We start from the raw sequence: 17,018 nt of genomic DNA, 5'->3' as shown, positions 1-17,018 counted from the left end.
TATGCACATAACAAAAGTATGTTGTAAGTAGCGAAAACATTTTTTTTTAGCTATTTACAAATGTAGAAGAAAAATTATATTCGCTTATAATCAACAGCTACTTTATTTATTCTATTCACGTTGTTGACTTTTTATCTTGTAAGCTTCCAGTACTCCTTAACGTGTGCAAATTTCTGCAATAACAATTCTGAAAGTTTATTATCTATCTTTGTCTCGTCTGAATGTTATGCCTAAGATCAGATTCTATACATTGATCTAACATATCTAGTTGGGACCATTAAGGCAGTTAGCACAGTAGGGGTTGAGTTGTTAAGAATTCCTTTCCGGTGTGGTTCAAAAGGGCGCATGACAAATAGAAGTTTGGATAGAAGTGACGGAATAGATTGAGAATTATAACTAATAATATTATGTACACGAGAGTTAGGTATTATGACTTCATTACACAAATATTCATTTCCACATGTTAACTAATATTCTTAAAACAGAAGGAACTGTGATTCACTCATGCCTTAACTATATATACTCAGTAAAGAAATAAAACAGTCTTAATTCACTGTAACTTCTATATATGAGTAATTATAATTTCTCCAATGTTTTAGTTGAAAATATATTTTGATAACAAAAGTAGGATAAAACGATTTTTAAATACTTTTACGGAGAGATTTTGGCACTACAAAAATTCTGAAAATCCAGATTTGTGCTGTTGGATGACATCAGCTGCTATATATTCAGAGTTTTCAAATATTGTGTTTATTTATATTATGCAAATTATAGTTATACTACCATTGTATTATAATTAACCTAATTTTCTTTGTCAGGTTATAATTTCAGGTTTCTTTATTTAAAAAAAATGATTCGAAAACTTTTATTTCTGTGTTTATTCTTTGAAAAATTCAGAATACTAACTTGCGCAATATTAGGTTATTACAGTGAGTCTAGTTTCCAGTGATAAGAGCTTTATATACAGCAAGAATATGTATGATGCATATGGTCTATGAGAAACAAAGTCATATACAACCGTATGGTATGGGTTCGATTCCCTGTATATAGTAGAAATACAAAAGTAAATTGAACGATACCGATTTCTTTGAAAGATCGTCTTGCACGTATCGTTCAGAATCGAAAAGGAATCACAAGGAAAGAGAATCGTAATACTTATATCAATAGGATCCGGTTAATCTGTGCAAGCAGTGAAACTGAATACAGGAACTACCAGTGCAGGCAACCCAATATATGAAAAAAATGAATTTCTCTTTTACGTGTATCTGTGGTCAACACCAGTGTTCAAATGGGTACAAAACTCATATTTATAAATTCAAAATGTTAATTCGTTTTTTAACTTTTCTAGTAATTCAATGAAGGAGCTTACTTGTAAATTTAAAATTGAGCACTTCTTTCTTTTGTAAAACAGACTTACCTGGCAACATACATACACTTATTATATGATATTTCACTTTATTTTCACTACAATGAACACAAGAATAAAATATTATCGAAGTTTTCTATTATTAATACTTTTATTTTATTTTTATTTCTTTTAGCCCATGATTCACGAAGAACGAACACAAGACGGGAGTTCACGCGTCAGTATTAGTATGATATAATTGATGGTACTATAACTACTTTTTGTGTAGAAAATTTATATATTGGTGATTGTAGTATATATTAACTTTAGTACAAAGAAATAAACTTTTATATAAACAATGTAATAATAATAATACACTTTGGTGCAATTTTCGCCAACATATAACTACATGCTGTCATCAACATGCTTTCAGGGCACAGATCGACAGTATGGTCTCTTTATCCGTATTCTATTTCTTCTTAAAACTTCCGTTGCTCCAATCAAGAGAAGGGGGGAAAGAGGTCCATTGGATGAAAAAAGATTTTTTTAACATTGGAGGTGTGAGCACAATGTAACTAGTTTCTATTAATTCCATCTCTCTGCTCTTGCAACACTTAACACAAGTATAATTGTACTTCGCAGCTAGAATTAATTACAGAGAGGAGGTTCTAAATGGAAACTTCCTGTTTGCACATCTTGAAATTTATGGAGATTGAAGGGGTAAGAACAACTATTTCTATTCTAATTTTAGTCATGTCATTATACGTAAAAGGGTAACACTGTTCCATCAACGTATCTAGTAAGGATAAGGCGAAAATATACACATAAGTGCTGCAAATATATTTTTTTTTTTACTGAATTGCTCAGCACCTCTTGAGATCAAAAAAATAATAAACTCGAAGAATATTTAGAGATCTAGAACACAATGCATATATTATACTATGTTTCTTATCGTCACAATGACTTGTTGTCTTCAAAATGTTTAAAAAGACTGATGTCGATGTGCTTTCTTCATCAGAAGAGGACGAAGCAGTCCGCGAATGTAATAAAACTTACGTGAGAAAGACAAAGCGTGATATTAAAATAATAATTAAAAATGTGAACAATCATGAACAAGGATTAATGAACACAGTAAAGACTCTAAAACAAGTATTGAACTACATTTATCAGGATTTTATATAAACATCGAAATGTAATGAATTTTAACATTGCACAAGTCATTATTCTACATATAATTAACGGATAACATATAAAAATAATAGAAGAATTCTCAAATTGTTTTCATTTAAAAATCTAAAATAAACTCTGATCAAGAGCATTGAAACAAAAATTTATATTATTCGTTAGACAACTACAATTTACTGTCAAGAACCTTGAGTAACTAATTACAAATTTTACTGAAGAGCGTCTATTTTGATTCCAACAACTCTCATAGTGCTATTTTAAAATTCGATTTGACATCTTTTGTTCTTAAAACTTTTAAAAATAATTTCATTCCATTTTCATGATTAATAATGACCATTTTTGGTTGAAACATTGAAGAAATTACAGTTCTTCACACATAAAGCAAATATTGAGAGAAATCTGACTTTGTCAAGAAACCAGATTCATCATAAATATCAATATTTATCAATCAGTTTTCAGAAGTTTTCTCCGTCCTTATTTCTGTAAGAGGTAGTACGCCTTAAGTATTATCATCAAATGTTTTCAGATAAAAGACAAACGATTATTCTAACTTCATGGTAATTTAAATTTGAGAGAAACTTTTTTTTTCGAGATTCAGTAATTTAAAAAAAAATCAGTTGTCCTTGAATGATCACTTTTGTGTACAAACTTCTGAAAGAATACAGAGAATGATGAAATGCACAAGCCAAAGTATGTCAATAACGAAATATAAGCTGACAGTGATTTTTTGCAAGCATAGAGGTGTTATATAGAAGAGATTAAGAAGTCCAAGTTGACATTTTGTTCATTATATAAACATAAAATAATCATGTGAAAAATATTAATATTTAGTGTATGCTTAGGTGTTAAAAATATACAAGACAAGTACCGCAATGCCTGGTATTTTAGCATAATTAAATGTGCTGAACAAAGGTGAAAGCACATGAAATTGAAAATGTCACACAAACAAATTCTTCAAGAAAATAAAGCCAAATTACACACCTTAGAAACCAATTTCGTCCAAATATCATACTGAGTTCAAATATAATTAAAAAGAAACAGAATATTAATAATTGTTTTATAGTAAGAGAGAAATATAAACTAAATTTCTTAAGTTCTGAGTATATTGCTCAATTGCTCCAGTATGCTTCGTGTTTGAAAAACTAATAGCTGTAACTAATATACTAAAAATAGTCAACACAAGAGCATTTTTTTCATTTTTAGTAGCGTACATATGATTTTTTTTTTCTTTTTAAATTTTATTTGTGGAAGCTAAACACTTTCCATCTGGCGTTTTTGTCTCAAACTTTGATCAGAAATTATGAAAGATTACCGTTTTTAACTTTTATTAAAGCAATAATAGATAAATAAAATTTATACTTTTTTACATTCCAATATGGGAAAACAATAGTTCATTAAGAGAGATGAAAAGTATTAGCTTAGTAGATGATGTGGCATTTACAACGCAATTTGAATCTAAACATTGAGTGGTTTTTGGAGATTTAATTACATAAGAAAGACTGAAATAATGTATTTCTAAAAAAATATTGAAATACTGAAAACGTGAAAGCTATGATAAAGTATCATTTTTATATTAACTGTGGAATTTGTAAGAAATAGTTTGCTTTCTAGTCTTTAAATACTATTATTAGTGAGGTTATGAAGTACGAGAGAAAACACCGATAAGGATTATATATATAAACATTTAGGAAGAAGGATCAAGAAGCACTTATTTCGTCGTTTCTGAACAAATTCAGAGGAAAAGACTAATCAAATATTTTATGAGGAATATGATAGGTACTAAACTAGGTAAAAATATTCTAATTTTTTAAGAAAATAAATGTTTGTATTTGGCATTAAGAAGAAAAAGGCACAATAAACGAAAACCAAGTTAAACTTCGCTTCCGAATAACTTTGTCATTTTCAAGTGGAAAGGAAGAGACGAAAGGAATACTGCTTATTCTAGCTTTAAAACTTCATATGGTTTAAATAAAAATAACAGCTTATCAAAGCAAACACTTATTAATTAATACTCTGTATTGTGGAGTATATCATGGTCTTCAACAGACACATTAGGAAAGTATGAAACGAAGTAGAATAACTCAGTACAATAAGTCTTAAATTATGTTGTCCGTTAATTTTCGCGTGGCAGTGACGATGGATACAACGATTTGTCAGAAAAGTCAAATAAGTCAAGTATGTTCAAACAATTTTACTTCTTGGGAAAGTAGAATAAAGAGAGTCATGACCATAATAATAAATAAAGAGCTGCATACATATATTTATCTAATTAGTGAAAGGAAAAGGAAACGAGAAATGAAACCAAAATATTAATAACAGGAGTAATAAAATCAATTAATAAAGTTTTGATAAATATGGATTTGGTTTGATTTGATTTGAGTTTCGCGTCGCTTTCAGCAGCGAGGCTATATGAGACGTAGACTTAGTTTAACGTGGGATCCGAACCACATGAGCTCCGGGAACCTAATCCAGGTCTCTCACCCCAAAAGCGCGTAGGCTAACCGCTTAGCCACAAGGGAGCTCTTAAGAAACATGAAATATATCAAATGTATGATATAAAAAAGAACTAAAAAAACATGTAAACTACTTCAGAGAACAACCTATATTCTTATTCTTATTCTTATTATTATTATTATTATTATTATTATTATTATTATTATTATTATTATTATTATTTAAGTTTAAAAATACATTTTTCTAATTTAGAAAATTTTTTAATACTTTTATAAGTTGGAAGCTAAACTTTACTATGAAGATATCTAAAGTAAATTCAAGAATTCAATTAAGTAAGTAGTATCTTTATGTTGTACTAGTGTTCAAAATAGACTGCCATAAGCTAAGTACTCGTGTGGAGGAGAAAAATCTGGTAAGACATACCCCTAATCAAAGTCAGTCATTTCACACATTGTCTTCACATTTTCCAGCTATTTCTCAAAACTTTTCCCAACCACTTCGGTGAGTATACCTTCTTTGACATTTGTACGCCATTACCTACCTATCTTACCTTTGTATTGTGTTATGTGCTGCATCTTCAAATGCTGTAGTTTATAACTAAAATCATTTATTTACTTGCAGAAATATAGATTAGATAATAGAATATTTTAAAAATGTTGTTTCCGTCTACTAATCATCAATGGTTTTATTTGGAAAAATCAAATATCGCTTCTTCCATTCTTAAATATATGCTTTTAATGGTACTTACATCAGATCATGTGAAATATACTCTATACTAATTAAGTGATAATTAAAGTGTAAACTTTCTCTAAAGCTTTATGGCCAGACAGCTTGTTAGCTGAGTCAACTATTATAATTAGCAAGCAAGTTATTACACAATAGCAACTAAACATCGAAGACTTTTCGAGAACTATGCTTGCAGAAACAAGGCACAAAGACCAATCAGCTACTAGGGGCAACTATTCCCTAGAAGACAGTTACCAAAATGTAATAAACGTAAATTACTACAAAAAGTGTGGAGTATCGTGAAGCACAGACTATCCAAAAATCAAAATTCCTTCCCGTTCCCTCTCCACTACCCTTCATGAACTCTCGCAATCTTTGTGGAAACTTGATTATGTGAAACAAATATTTTGTTCTGTAAAATGATTTAATAATTGTGATTTGTGTTATGATGATGCTTAATCAAATGTGCTAAATACATTACACTGAATTTATCCCAATATTAATATTTGTTTTCTAGGTAATGCTATTAGTAGACGGTAATTTTTCATAAAACATATACATTCACTTTGATGTAGAATTCAAAATTCCGTATACTCCTAAGAGTCAAACTTCATGCCCTTTATTAAAAGCGAAAACAGTAATAACTGAGCCAAGCGAAAGATAAACATTAAAATATTGTTGATGGCACTAACAACAATGAAAATCAGTGATTAGTGTAGAATCAAGTAGATAGTAAGTAGTTAGGAAAATGACAGTAAAACAGAGAGACGTTAAGAATCATTCAAAATAAAATACCCGATGTTTTACTTTTGTTCTTCGAATGCATTGAAGCAAATGATAATAATACAATTTGGAGAAAGTAACCTGGAAAATAACTGCTTATAAGATAAGTATAATTAAGTATTAACATTAGACTTATCATCGAAATCATCACAATATTAAATTACCGACACTTTTCTTCATCGGTTAAATCGGAACCTCAGCTGTTAATCCACCTCACATCTCAAAGCACAAGAAGCTAAAGCCTGTCATGAAATTTGAGTGAATTAACATTGAAGAAGATAAGAAAATCTATCGAAATGAATCGGTAATTTAATATTACGTTTTTTGAGGTAATCAAACTTCAAAATTCTTAGAAATGCAATGATAAGTATTATATTTTAAGATTTTTATTTAATATGTTGTGTCTGTCTCTTCATTGGAGAAATTTTAAAATAAATTTTATTAAATATTTTGTTCGGTCTAAGGAATTTTATATTATTATCAAAGAAATAGCGCACATTAATCACGTTAAATAAATATAATTGTAACTTTTTCCTTGTGTGTTGCAAAGATGAATATCTTTTACTTTGGTAGAATATTTTTTATATTATATATATTTCTATATTTTTGTTAGTCTTATTTATTTGATATTAGAAACTGAACATTGAAGTGCCTACGCAATTAATGCACTTCATAAACATGGTACATTTTGTTGAAGTTACTTCTTTAAGTTGGAATAAATGGAGTTATTAACATGTTAATATCTTTATTTTTCTCTCCTTATTTAAAAGCAAAGCATAAAGTTATTCTTGTACCATATGTTTATTTGTTACAAAGAAATACGAGATAAAGTAATATGAAATGAAAAACAGAACGAGGATGTAAAAAATGTAGTGACTCTTCTGACTTAATGCATATGCTTTTGACCTCAGTGATTTTTGCCTCGGTTCGCTTTAACAGCAATTGAAATTCTTTACTTGGAATTCCCTGATGTGAGCCAATTTTCATTGGCATCCTCTGACATAGGATATTTTCAATCCAGATTCTTTTCACATGGGAAACTTTATACTCTTGCCCTTAAGACTCGAGGTCTTTTGATTTGAACACTTTTGACGTGGTTCTTTCTGCCTTCACCCTTTGTTCGGGCCCTTCTGATGTAATGCCATGAAAATCATCTAAGAGATAAGGCAGTGTTTATTGCTTTCTTTCCTTCTTGTTACAGATAAGAAACCTACAAACCTACGTATAAAAAGAAACCCAGATACAATCCTGTTTTCACGATTTGCACCTTACATTTTTCAGGTTTTCAAACTTCAGAGGGAGTTAGAATTATTACTGAAACCATAGATATGGTAATTGAGATAGATCTCAGATTATTTTGAGATTTTACTGGTGATAACTTAGGTATTATTTTTTGATTCCCCAATTCACTAATAATGCCATATACGAATTCACCATCAACTATGAAAAACAGTGAACAATGAAGAAAGTTATGTATGCTGTGTCCTTCCATAGGACTAGTTTGATCAAGTAATTAACAGCAGAAGGCAATTACGGCTAACTCACACTTAATATTATGTTTATTGAAAGATCTTGCTTCCTTGAAAATTCAAGGTTTACTCTTCTCTCACGCAAAGCAAACAGTTCATGAGTTACATCAAAACAACTGGTCATTCTCTACACTCATATGTGACTCTTTATTCTTTAAAAAGTATATTTGAGGGTGACAGTTTCATTCACATTCAGAAGACGAAGTTCCAACATTGTACGTTTAAAACTGAATTCCCAGATAAGTGTGATTTGGACTTTCGCTGTATAGAAATAGAGACCACATTAATTCATTATTCCTGAAAGCAAATGCTTTGAACACTTACAACAGAAATTTTTGCAATAAACGTCGCGGCTAATAATGTGGTAAAGTCTAAAATTCTTTTAAATCAAACAAAATGCACATAATGATATATCTTTATAATTTTTTTATGAAATTTTATCTCATTTTTAAGCAGCTATGGAATATATATTGATTTGTTTCTTACAGAATAGGTTCATATTTAACCCTCTTTTTACGAAGTGGGGTGCAAACACATCCCAGTGCTATTCAATTCGTTGTTACTTTATTGACAATGCTTTTCAAGAATGACACTCGTTGACTCTTTTTGTTTTTATAATTTAGCATATTAATAAGGAAAGTAACTATATTCAATAAGATTTCTTGTATTAATTTTAATTTAATTCGAGTGGGGTGTATATACATCCCATTTGGTGAATAACGTTGCTCTAAAAAAATAACATTTTGCCGAAATCGTCAGTAGATGAAACTAATGTTTGAGTGTTACTTTTCTTGCTCTTTTTATCTCTAGTTAAGAACCATACAGTGTGATATACTAAAATTATACATATATGTCTTTACTATTTTCTTTTTTCTGTTTTCCGATTGGGAAGCAAATTTTATTTTATGTGTTATACAAATTTTATCTCTCCAAATATTTTGTTATAATTCTTTATTATTATCACTGTCTTCGACCTCAGTTCTCTATTGGCACAAAGAACCAGCAAGTACTATTTTGTGAGTACTGGTTTATATTACTGAAGTAGATAGAAATGTCGAGTAGTGGTGGATTATCTGAAGACAATATAAGGCATGTGACCGAGAAAGGTGAAAACTACGATGCAAGTGAACCTGTTTGCATCACTCCAAGGGAAATGGATTCAGTGTCCTCGCTCAAGAAACAGAAAAGTTTGATCAAAGTGTGATATTTGTGACACTTTTATTTCTAAAGATCACTGAAGAAAGAAGATAGTATGCAAAGATTGTTCGAAAAACTAAATAAATAATGTAATTTCGCGTAGTGTCGTGAAATTGTTAGTTGTATTTACGAAAATGTAAATTTATTGGCTTTTATATTGAGATTCAATGAAAATTGTTACTGTTCTATATTTAAAAAAATCATTGAATGTGCAATAAATATTTTATTTGAATATTTATTTCAATAAATAGTTAATTACTTTGCTTAAAAATAAGAACTTAAAATGGTTTATAAAATATTTTTGTTATTGGGGCGCACGTACACCTCTCCTAGTATATAACGTTACTGTTTCAACTCACATTGTCAATAAAAAGAGGACTAACTTCTTTTCTTACTGCTGTTTTACATTCTTACATTGTTAAAAATATATGAATTGTACAAATTATGTCCTTACTCTTTATGGTTGTTATTTGGATGGTAAATGTTGAAGTCTAAAAAAATTATCTGAATTCTTTCTTTTCCGCGGCCTTCAAACTCATACTGGCAGTGAGTTCCTGGTGGGTAAGGGTGGGGGTGGTTGGGAGAAGAAACTACACCCTTCTTTGCAATGTCACTTTTCAGTATTTGGTTGCAAGTAGGACCTGTAAAGAAACATCTGTTTTAATGCTATGTTTTTCAATTGAATAGTTCAGTTCACTTATATACTAAACTTAAATATAGAGCGAGTAAAATAGAAGTAACTATCTATATGATCGTACAAGTTTAAATAAAATACGGTTTTTAGAGTGTACTTTTATCTTTTGTTTCTGGTCGTAGGAGAGATGTGACATTTGGGCTACAGAAAATTTGCTTATAATGGGAGAAAACAATCAGATTCCTTTACGTGAGCATGTGAAATGACTCAATAGTAATTGATAGTTCTTGAATTTGGCTAAGTTGATAAATTTCTTGAACTAAAATCTGCCAGCTGTTGCTACCTCTTCGCTGAGTCGAGTTTTCCCCTATCTAATAACATTGTAACTTTTTTCGTGTTTTTTTCAGCAAGCAATGAACAAATCCTTACAAAAATTTGCATGGAGTCAGGTCGATAATAAAGAATTCGTTATATGAGCTTATAATTTTACTAAAAGCCTCCAATTAAGTTATTCATTCCCCCCTTTTTTTCATGTGAAGATTTGCAACAACGCATTGACGACACTGCGTTCTCTCTTCTAGCAGGTTGCGGCGAGTAACTGAGGGTTACTTTGAAGTTTCAACATTGTCCACAGCTGTGAGGGGACCCTTTTCAACAATGACATATTTATGGCATTTCAGTGAGAAGGCGTTGGAGTACGTTTTCTTTGCTGAAAGCAGAAAAAAATAAACACAGCGAGAACAGATCCATTCTTCTTTACATTAGCTTTTCCCCCCGTCAAGTATAGACAGTTATAAGTAATTAGAAGCGAACTGTCTCTATTGAATAAAGATACTTTTAATGTATACGAAAGCGAATGTCACTTTATCACTATTATTATTATTATTATTATTATTATTATTATTATTATTATTATTATTATTATTATTATTATTATTATTACATTTTTCAAAACATGAAGAGACATACTTTTCTTGACTCCAGTGCCCATTTTACCTATATACGAGGTATTTATAATAAACTTCTATACTGCTAAAAGAAAAGCTACTTTTATAGTGACGTATTATTTGTATTTTATTTATTATATTTCAATTTAAAATAAAGTGTATCGTTTGTAACAACGAATAGTGCTCAAAACAGCACCTATTACCAGTCAACTATAGATTTAGATCAAACATAATAATGGACAACAACACCAATATATATTGTATACATTTAGACCCTATTGGATCAAAAGATGCAATCTATTTCACACAAAAATTTTCTTGTAGGCCTTATATCTCGAGAACTACATATAGCGTACCCAAACTATGACTTAACTTAGTATGATGTGCTTATTGCGTAAAAAATACAAAAACTCGATTTAAGGACCGTTTAAAAATTTTGTGGGTCCTGATCCACAAAATTCAATCAAAAATTTTCTTGTACGCCCCATATTTTGACAATTACAAAGTGTGTGGCCAAACCAAAACTAACAATTTACTCAGCATGATGTGCTTATTCCGTAAAAAAAAAAAAAAAAAATTCAGCTGCCATTCAAAAAATTTGTGGGCCCTGATCCAAAAAAATCAATATATATTTCACCCATTCAAACATTTTCTTGTACGTCCCATATTTTGAGAACTACATATAGTATAGCCAAACCAAAAAGTAACAACTTAGTTCGCATGATGTGCTTATTCCATAAAAAATACGAAAACTCGATTTAGGGCCCATTCAAAAATTTTGTGAACCCTGATCCAAAAAATTCAATATATTTCATACAATCAAACATTTTCTTGTAGCCTTATATCTGGAGAACTACAGGTAGTGTAGCCAAACCCAAACTAACAATTTACTCAGTATGATGTGCTAATTCCGTAGAAAATACGAAAACTCGATTTAGGAACCGTTGCTAACTTTTTGTGGCCCCTGATCCAAAAACTAATTATTTGGCAAGATCGAAATCTTTTTATGCATTTTTGGATCATTTTTAAAATTCTTAGCCAAGATCGCTATCTTTTGATCCATTTTTTAGATTATTCCTAAAATTCTTGTTTTTATATATTTTTTATATTTATATATAAGGTGATACAAAGAAAATTTAGGGAATCAATTGATCTGATTGAAGATTTGTTTAAATCTATTTTATAGAATCTTGTAGATTTGTTAACTATATTCCTGTTAACTGCAGATTTTTTAAAAAGATCTCTTTTTAATCTACATTTGTATAATTTCTTTACTTACTCATGAAGTATATCTATAACTTTTGTCAATTTTTAAAGTTGCTTCTGAGATAAGTTTCGAGAGTTGTCCGCAAAATTTCGTTAACATCTTATTTGAACTAACGTAACACTGCAATCTCACTTTAATTTACCATAGTATATTTTCTTTCTCTTTTTTTTTTTTTTTGCGTGAAAGTAACATTTGAAACCGAATTATTTCTTTAAAATTTATACATGAAATGAAAATTGTTTTTTAAAAAAACTATGACATACTCATTGTATAAATAAATGTGAAATATTAGTGTTTGTTTGATTTATTTGTATTGATTGAAGTCAATACTTCGAGTGTAACTTTGACCACTTATCAACAAAATTAAAGTCATAAACCAGTATAATTTAAGCAAGTTACTTACTTGATTTGAGACATAATTTTGGAGGGGAAGAGTAGAAATTTTACTGATAACATTTTTTTTATTTAACTTTTCCTGTATTTATGTTTAGCGTGGCCTTGTGAATTTTGTTTACTTTTTTTTTTCAATGTAGAAACTTACGTAGGGATTTTGGAGTATGCTCATAGATATTTAAATTGTGAATAGTGCTTCGGTGATATTTAGCATTTTGATTATACTGCTTGTTTATTATTTTTTAATAACTTCATTTACATAATGTTGTGGTTTGATATAACGAAGTATTCCATCACATATTTTTATACTCATACGGTAATGCTTTAGTTTAATATGTATGACAATGACAAATTGGTGTACCTCAACAAAAAAAGCCCTATATTTTAAAATGAAGCATGAAAAAATAATGCATAAAATTAAAATTATTCTGTTAATATGTGTTGTACTATATATATATATATATATATATATATATATATATATATATATATATATATATATATATATATATATATATATGTTGTAGCTATAGATGAAATTTCGCGTTCACCATCTGGAAAATAAATATTTCTTATTTAGAATGCGTAAGTTACAAGGTTATTATTAGCAGGTAACACTAATAAGTCCCTATTCCCTGTTACCAAGAAATAAGTCCCTATTCATATTTCGTAAAGTAATAACCAAGAAAAGACGTTACCAAGAAAATGACGTTTGTATCTACATTAACACTACATATTTCATTATGTATAGATGTTTTTTCTGTTTAGTAAAAGAATCCCTGATATTACACTTAACTTTTCCTACAAAGGTGCTCTGTTAGAAGGGTAATGTGTGGTCAGTTCTTCAGTTTCCCAGTTGCCTCACGATACTGAAACAACCGAAAAATCTGTCATCATTAGGAATAGAATTCGACAGCATTCACGTTAAGAACACATTTGTGTAACAAAAAAGTTTATTTCTAAATTTCCTTCGTATGTGGTAAAAATGAAATTATTATTATTTAGCATAAACATTCTATACTACTATTCACAGTTTCAAATACATATACAGAGGCCGGTAGCCAGCCCCAAAATGTAGGGGGGCGGCTGAAGTTAGGGGAGCCCGATCCAACCATATCATAGTTTATCACCATATTATATTTCATTTGCAAGCCTACCGTGAAAAGTTTAGGGAGGCCAGCGAAAATTTAGGGAGGCAAACCCCTAGATCCTCCTGAATACGGGTCTGCATATACATATATATAATTATTCCAAAATGCTATCTCCACTGGTTTACCTGTTTCCGTGAGGTTACAAAAGTCAAAGAGCGCTGGTGTTTTCAACGTGAAAACCCCACTGGTGTCGGCAGCGCGGCCAGTCTCTGGTCAAGGAAACACCGGCAAGGAGGAACCGATGTGGTGACCACAAATTTTAACTAAATTACTAGTGCCAAGCCGCACTGATATTCCTTGCTCGTTACAATCTCTTGTGCCAAGAATTTCCTATAATAATAATAATAATAATAATAATAATAATAATAATAATAATAATAATAATAATAATAATAATAATAATAATAATAATAATTATTATTATTATTATTATTATTATTATTATTATTATTATTTCACACAGGAAATTTGAAAATAAAATGAAATCTGTAAGTTTTACGTCTCACAGTTATGCCGGTTAGGCTAAAGGAGATAGTGATGATAAGTAATGAATGAAATGGTGGAATGAAGAAAGTGGGAGAAAACAGGAGAACCCCGAGAAAACCCATGCACACGATGTTTGTCCACCACAAAGTTCACTTAGCGCGAGCTGGGATCAAACCAAGGACCCCATGCAACTGAGATGAACGCTCTACCACTGAGCCACCGCGGCCCCCACACAGGAAATTTATCTGCTATCACAATCGTCTGCTAATTTATATTTGTATAACCAATCACCAGGTATAAGACTGAAATACATGAGACGCAAGAGGCATCTTGCTATATTTGAAAGTAACCACAAGAACTCCGAATGAGACTAGACGAATATACTAAAAGCAATAGGTTTAGCAAAGAAAATAAAGAGCGCCCCCTCCTTCTCAGTGCCATAAATCTGTCCTCGAAAAGGACGAGAGGGCTAGAAAATTTCATTCCACAGATGTGATATGGACAGAGTTTAAAAACCTGTTTTAAATGGCTAGCCCGAATTTCCCTCACGCTGCTAATACAGTACAAACAGGGAGAAGCAGAGATCGCACTGTTGCAAATCTTCACATGAAAAAAGGGGGGAATGAATAACTTAATTGGAGGCTTTTAGTAAAATTATAAGCTCATATAACGAATTCTTTATTATCGACCTGACTCTATGCAAATTTTTATAAGGATTTGTTCATTGCTTGCTGAGAAAAACACGAAAAAAGTTCCAATGTTATTAGATAGGGGAAAACTCGACTCAGCGAAGAGGTAGCAACAGCCTTTACTTAAATCATAATCATGCATTAGTGCATTGCACAATTCCGTTTCGAAGATATTCTGGTAATGTTTTGGTTACATATTTGTTTGGAAAAGGCACCTATTCATTGGCCAGCTAGCTCGTCTAACTTGCGTTCAAGACTTCTATTTATGCAGAATGATCAAAAACATGTATATGCAACAAACTCTGTCGATATCGATTCCGTGAAAGAGAGTGTATTACAGGTTATAATTCTATTAATACAGAATAGGCCATATAGTGAATAGGCTACCTTAAGAAGCATTGACACGGATTAAAAGAGTGCTTTTCATTGCTTTTACTTACCATAATGCTAATGAATGACCTTATTTATTAAACATATATGATAGAACATATCAATCCTATATGGATGGTAGCTTCTTTACTCGTATGGTACAAAAGTACAAAAATTATGTCTATCATTAACAATATTAAAAAATCATACTTCTTTACATGAAATTATTTAATTCATAAATTTCTAATTGAGGTAGAATATTTATTCCTTGTCTGGTTAATGACTGATATAGTTTGTCTGAATGCAAAGTTGAACATCTTAACATGTTTACCTTTCTTCATCTTTTTTAACTAATCAAAAGCAATGAGTTAATGTAAAATGAATTTTATTACCTATTACATTAGTTACCTACAGATAACAAAGTTCACTGCTTACGTCCTCAGTTACACATAGAAGGCTTAACACGGTTAGATATTCCGTGTAAACTTACCGATTGTAATACATAGGTTAAAACAATACCTACATAATCGAGAATTTCAAGACCTAACATTTGTTCTAATCCTAACAATACTGAAAAATGAGATCAACTTTGCATAAGAAGGAATTGTCTCTCTGTGGTAAAGTACTCTCTTTTCCTACCGAAAGAAAGGAAGAGCCATTTTCATAAAAAGAAAAATCTGCTCATACTTAAAGACGAAGTTTTTTTGTTAATGCGATATGTGAGAAATGTTTTAAAAAATGTGTATATGTTTCAGGAAACCTCAAACTTTTCGTTTCAGAGCCAGAAATTACGTTTATATTATCGTGAATTTTTGCGAAATTCGGCATTACTTGCGATAAAGTCGAATTGAAACGAAAAAGTGGAAAGGGCATTTCCAACATTATTTAACTTAAAAATCGTTGCATTTACGAAAAGCTCTGCGAGTTATTTCATCCAGAAACTGTTTCACTTCATAAAGAAAATGAAAATGAAATGAAATCTTTGAGTTTTACGTCCCACGGTTAGGCTGGTTAGGCTAAAGGAGACGGTGATAATGAGAAATGAATGAAATGGTGGAATGAAGAAAGTAGGAGGAAACGGGAGAACCCCGAGAAAACCCACGGGCACATTGTTTGTCCACCACAAAGTCCACACGGTGCGAGCTGGGATCGAACCAGGGACCCCAAGCACCGGAGATGAACGCTCTACCACTGAGCCACCACGCCCCCACACTTCATAATGATGTAAACATCAACAAAACTGAACAGTTGTTTAAATCCTTGACTGTGTTTTGTCGCGAAAATGTTCATGATTTGTTGCTTGCTTACCGTGAATTTAACAGTAAGGTTATTGAAGTTCTCAACAGTGAGGATAAGGAAGTTGACATTGTATCATTATTAAACAGTTTTAAGAAGTTAACCACAGGTCCTTTGCTCGTTAAGTTCAGTATGGTTGCCAGTATAGAGTGTAGATGTCGAGATATTCTTTTTCAAGTATAATATGATTGTTACTGACAGGAGAACAAACTTAAAAGAAGAATTGGTAATAACTTGCTGCGTGTTATCCTTTAACCAAGGATGAGGTTAGAGGAAGTTTTTAAATGTTTGCATTAATTTCTATATTTCAGTGAATACATTAACTAGAATGTGCACCTAATCAAGATATATCTTCAGAAACTTTTGCTACATTTAAAAGAATTAATAAATGCGACATAAATGCGAAAACTGTGATAATTAATGCTACAAAATATCAAAATTGTTGCGAAAAAGTTTTGTCTCTACTCATACCGTTAGCAAGCATTAAGAAATGACTAACTATAACATACAAGAGAATTTCATCATACTCAAGTACAAGTTCTCGCACGTAGAAGAGCTTCCAGCCCA

At 30.8% G+C, this 17,018-nt stretch overlaps 1 protein-coding gene across 3 annotated transcripts in view; it reads right to left on the bottom strand.

The window, feature by feature from the left end:
* Positions 1-17,018, bottom strand: part of LOC145662967 (suppressor of lurcher protein 1-like) — a 392,235-nt gene that overhangs the window by 32,520 nt on the left and 342,697 nt on the right. For all 3 annotated transcript variants that reach the window (XM_081729046.1, XM_081729047.1, XM_081729048.1), the window contains one exon: positions 9,674-9,860. In XM_081729046.1, the coding sequence (XP_081585172.1) occupies positions 9,674-9,860 (187 nt within the window). The remainder of the gene's footprint in view (positions 1-9,673; positions 9,861-17,018) is intronic.

This window comes from Thermobia domestica, chromosome 10 (genome assembly GCF_964235325.1).
Source record: "Thermobia domestica chromosome 10, izTheDome1.hap1.1, whole genome shotgun sequence".
NCBI classification, from domain to species: Eukaryota; Metazoa; Arthropoda; class Insecta; order Zygentoma; family Lepismatidae; genus Thermobia; species Thermobia domestica.
The sequence above is the reverse complement of the archived record's forward strand: the minus strand, read 5'-3'. Positions and strand labels throughout refer to the sequence as shown.